Raw genomic sequence first — 5,000 nt, 5'->3', positions numbered from 1 at the left:
CACCACCGCCTTCGCCCGGGGCCCTCGGGGAGCCGGCAGCCGCCACCGGCTCGGGCTGGACGCTGCTGGGCCCCCGCGGGCCCCCCTCGGCCGTCCCAGTCCCGCAACTCCCTTGGCTGCGCTTTCGCGCTCGGCTCTCGTCTTCCTTTCCCGTCATCGGACCCGCCCCAGGAAGCCGGCCGAGTGCCCCGCGGCTTTCTCGCCGGCCTTCCTGCCGCTCGTGGGGTTGGCCGGCCCGTGGCACGCGCCGAAGGCCGCGCTCGGCAGCAGACGCGGAAGAAAAGGGGCCCTCGGAACCCGCGCTGCTAGACAACCCCTGCCCATAGTACGGACAGACGCGTCCTGGCCCGGCCGGGTCGCCAAAGCGGCTCGAGGCTCCTCAGCGGGGAGGCGCGCGAGAGCAGGCCGCCTCTCACCTCGACCTAACTGGAGGCGGCGCCCGACAGCGACCCCTTGGCCGACTTCCGGGGCCGGCCGCGACAACACGTCTACCCCGAAAATGCCGCCAGGCGCCTAAGTCCCGCCGGAGCCGGGTAGACCTGGTGGCCCGGAGCCGGGACGCCGGCGGGGCGCAGGCCGGCGTCTGCGGCCGCGGCGGCCGGATCGGCCGGTCCCGGAACCGGGTAGACCTGATGCTCGCCAGCCCCGGAACCGGGTAGACCTGATGCTCGCCAGCATCCGGCGGGGCACGAGGCCGCTCGGCCCCGCTCGAGTGGGGAAACGGGTCGACCCCAAAAACCGGGACAACAGGTCTACCCGCCGAGCACGGACAACAGGTCTACCCGCCGGGCTCGGACACCAGGTCTACCCGCCGGGCTCGGACAAAAGGTCTACCCGCCGGGTCCCGACAAAAGGTCTACCCGCCGGGCTCGGACACCAGGTCTACCCGCCCGACTCGGACACCAGGTCTACCCGCACGGCACGGAACACCGGTCTACCCGCCGGGCTCGGACAGCAGGTCTACCCACCGGGTTCGGACAACAGGTCTACCCGCACGGCACGGAACACCGGTCTACCCGCCGGGTTCGGACACCAGGCCTACCCGCCCGAGTCGGACACCAGGTCTACCCGCACGGCACGGACAACACGTCTACCCGCCGGGTTTAGGCAACAGGTCTACCCACCCGGCTCGCGCACAGGGTCTACCCGCCCGACTCGGACACCAGGTCTACCCGCCCAGCATGGACAACAGGTCTACCCGCCGGGCTCGGGCACCAGGTCTACCCGCCCGGCTCGGACACCAGGTCTACCCGCCGAGCTCGGACAACAGGTCTTCCCACCGGGCTCGGACACCAGGTCTACCCGCCGGGCTCGGACAAAAGGTCTACCCGCCCGGTTCGGACACCAGGTCTACCCGCCGGGCTCGGACAAAAGGTCTACCCGCCCGGTTCGGACACCAGGTCTACCCGCCGGGCTCGGACACCAGGTCTACCCGCCCAGCATGGACACCAGGTCTACCCGCCGGGCTCGGACACCAGGTCTACCCGCCCGACTCGGACACCAGCTCTACCCGCCGGGCACGGACAACAGGTCTACCCGCCGGGCTCGGACAAAAGGTCTACCCGCCGGGCTCGGACAAAAGGTCTACCCGCCCGACTCGGACACCAGGTCTACCCGCCCAGCATGGACAACAGGTCTACCCGCCGGGCTCGGACACCAGGTCTACCCGCCCGGCTCGGACAACAGGTCTACCCGCCGAGCTCGGACAAAAGGTCTACCCGCCCAGCTCGGACAACAGGTCTACCCGCCGGGCTCGGACAAAAGGTCTACCCGCCGGGCTCGGACACCAGGTCTACCCGCCCGGCTCGGACACCAGGTCTACCCGCCGAGCTCGGACAACAGGTCTTCCCGCCGGGCTCGGACACCAGGTCTACCCGCCGGGCTCGGACAAAAGGTCTACCCGCCCGGTTCGGACACCAGGTCTACCCGCCGGGCTCGGACAAAAGGTCTACCCGCCCGGTTCGGACACCAGGTCTACCCGCCGGGCTCGGACACCAGGTCTACCCGCCCAGCATGGACACCAGGTCTACCCGCCGGGCTCGGACACCAGGTCTACCCGCCCGACTCGGACACCAGCTCTACCCGCCGGGCACGGACAACAGGTCTACCCGCCGGGCTCGGACAAAAGGTCTACCCGCCCGACTCGGACACCAGGTCTACCCGCCCGGCTCGGACAACAGGTCTACCCGCCGAGCTCGGACAAAAGGTCTACCCGCCCAGCTCGGACAACAGGTCTACCCGCCGGGCTCGGACAAAAGGTCTACCCGCCGGGCTCGGACACCAGGTCTACCCGCCGGGCTCGGACACCAGGTCTACCCGCCGGGCTCGGACAAAAGGTCTACCCGCCCAGCTCGGACACCAGGTCTACCAGCCCGACTCGGACACCAGGTCTACCCGCCGGGCACGGACAACAGGTCTACCCGCCGGGCTCGGACAAAAGGTCTACCCGCCGGAGTCGGACACCACGTCTACCCGTCGGGCTCGGAACGCAACTCTACCCGCCGGCACCCCCGCCGCCGAGCCCAGTCGGCCGCCGCCCTGCCACCTTAAGAGAGTCCCAGCTACTCCCCCTTTTTACCCACGCCGCAGACAACGCCCTTTCTTTCCCACTCGGAGCCCCGGGCAGAAACGGTGGCGCCTCGGCGTCCGCCGAGGGCCTCGGCTAAGCGCTTGGAACCCGCTCGAGCCGCCCGACTCGGAGAGCGCGTCGAGCCGACGAGCCCGGAAAACAGGTCTACCCGCTGCCCCGGGACACCGGCTCTACCCGCCGGCTTCGGACGAGGGCTCTACCCGCTGGGCACGGACGGCGACTCTACCCGCTGCGCACCTCTGCGGCCGAGCCGAGGCGGCGGCAGCCCTGCCACCCAGGCAGAGGCCCAGTTACTCCCCCCGTTTCCCCGCCCCGCAGAGAACGTCTCTTCTTTCACCCTCGGGGCAGGGGAAAGGCTGCTACGCTCGGAGCGCCGGGCAGAAACCGCAGCGCTAAGCCCCGAGACCGGCTCTAGCCGCTAGGCTCGGACACCGGCTCTTCCCGGCGGCGCCGAGGCGGCCGAGCCCGGTCGGCCGCAGCCGCGCCGCCTAAAGAGAATCCCAGTTACTCCCCCCGCTTCCCCGCCCCGCAGAGAGCGTCTCTTCTTTCACCCTCGGGGCAGGGGAAAGGCTGCTACGCTCGGAGCGCCGGCCAGAAACCGCAGCGCTAAGCCCCGAGACCGGCTCTAGCCGCTAGGCTCGGACACCGGCTCTTCCCGGCGGCGCCGAGGCGGCCGAGCCCGGTCGGCCGCAGCCGCGCCGCCTAAAGAGAGTCCCAGTTACTCCCCCCGCTTCCCCGCCCCGCAGAGAACGTCTCTTCTTTCACCCTCGGGGCAGGGGAAAGCCTTTACGCCGGAGAGCAAGTCTGCCGCAAAGGGCCACGGGAGATGGAGTCTCCGCAACAAGACCCCCGAGAGAGTACTCGACGGAGCATGCCCGCTGGAAGGACTCGCAAAGAACTGTGGGAAATCCGGGAGGTCAGGGCGGGGTCGGAAGGGCACGCCGGCGCGCCAATCGACGGATTTAGCGGCTGCACGCCGTCCGCTCGATCCGCGAATTCGGTGCCACGCTCCGAGCACCGGCCGCAAACAGGTCTACCCGCCGCCGGGCCGGGCCGGGCGGCGGCGCTCCGGCTCCAAGTCCGCTCGCCGGCGGGAACAGGTCTACCCGCCGCCGGGCCGAGCCGGGCGGCGGCGCCCCGGTTCCAAGTCCGCTCGCCGACGGGAACAGGTCTACCCACCACCGGGCCGGACGGCGGCGCCCCGGCTCCAAGTCCGCTCGCCGACGCGAACAGGTCTACCCGCTTCCGGGCCGAGCCGGGCGGCGGCGCTCCGGCTCCAAGTCCGCTCGCCGACGGGAACAGGTCTACCCGCTTCCGGGCCGAGCCGGGCGGCGGCGCCCCGGCTCCAAGTCCGCTCGCCGACGCGAACAGGTCTACCCGCTTCCGGGCCGAGCCGGGCGGCGGCGCTCCGGCTCCAAGTGCGCTCGCCGACGGGAACAGGTCTACCCACCACCGGGCCGGGTGGCGGCGCTCCGGCTCCAAGTCCGCTCGCCGGCGGGAACAGGTCTACCCGCCACCGGACCAGGCCGGCGGCGCCCCGGCTCCAAGTCCGCTCGACGGCGGGAACAGGTCTACCCGCCACCGGGCCGGGCCGGGCGGCGGCGCCGCGGCTCCAAGTCCGCTCGACGGCGGGAACAGGTCTACCCGCCACCGGGCCGAGCCGGGCGGCGGCGCCCCGGCTTAAAGTCCGCTCGCCGACGGGAACAGGTCTACCTGCCACCGGACCAGGCCGGCGGCGCCCCGGCTCCAAGTCCGCTCGACGGCGGGAACAGGTCTACCCGCCACCGGGCCGGGCCGGGCGGCGGCGCCGCGGCTCCAAGTCCGCTCGACGGCGGGAACAGGTCTACCCGCCACCGGGCCGGGCCGGGCGGCGGCGCCACGGTTCCAAGTCCGCTCGCCGACGGGAACAGGTCTACCCGCTTCCGGGCCGAGCCGGGCGGCGGCGCCCCGGCTCCAAGTCCGCTCGCCGACGCGAACGGGTCTACCCGCTTCCGGGCCGAGCCGGGCGGCGGCGCTCCGGCTCCAAGTCCGCTCGCCGACGCGAACAGGTCTACCCGCTTCCGGGCCGAGCCGGGCGGCGGCGCTCCGGCTCCAAGTCCGCTCGCCGACGCGAACAGGTCTACCCGCCACCGGGCCGGGCCGGGCGGCGGCGCCGCGGCTCCAAGTCCGCTCGACGGCGGGAACAGGTCTACCCGCCACCGGGCCGGGCCGGACGGCGGCGCCCCGGTTCCAAGTCCGCTCGCCGACGGGAACAGGTCTACCCACCACCGGGCCGGACGGCGGCGCCCCGGCTCCAAGTCCGCTCGCCGGCGGGAACAGGTCTACCCGCCACCGGGCCGGACGGCGGCGCCCCGGTTCCAAGTCCGCTCGCCGACGGGAACAGGTCTACCCGCTACCGGGCCGAGCCGGG

At 72.3% G+C, this 5,000-nt stretch overlaps 1 protein-coding gene across 1 annotated transcript in view; it reads left to right on the top strand.

The window, feature by feature from the left end:
• Positions 1–5,000, top strand: part of LOC127465054 (collagen alpha-1(I) chain-like) — a 13,664-nt gene that overhangs the window by 5,266 nt on the left and 3,398 nt on the right. The window contains exons 5-6 of the mRNA XM_051775550.1: positions 1–325; positions 530–623. The exon at positions 1–325 is cut by the window's left edge and continues 1,441 nt beyond it. Of these exons, the coding sequence (XP_051631510.1) occupies positions 1–325; positions 530–623 (419 nt within the window). The remainder of the gene's footprint in view (positions 326–529; positions 624–5,000) is intronic.

Source organism: Manacus candei, unplaced genomic scaffold (genome assembly GCF_025592945.1).
Source record: "Manacus candei isolate 608988 ecotype Guabito, Panama unplaced genomic scaffold, ASM2559294v1 h1tg000310l, whole genome shotgun sequence".
Lineage (NCBI taxonomy): Eukaryota > Metazoa > Chordata > Aves > Passeriformes > Pipridae > Manacus > Manacus candei.
This window is presented reverse-complemented; position numbering and strand designations above follow the sequence as displayed.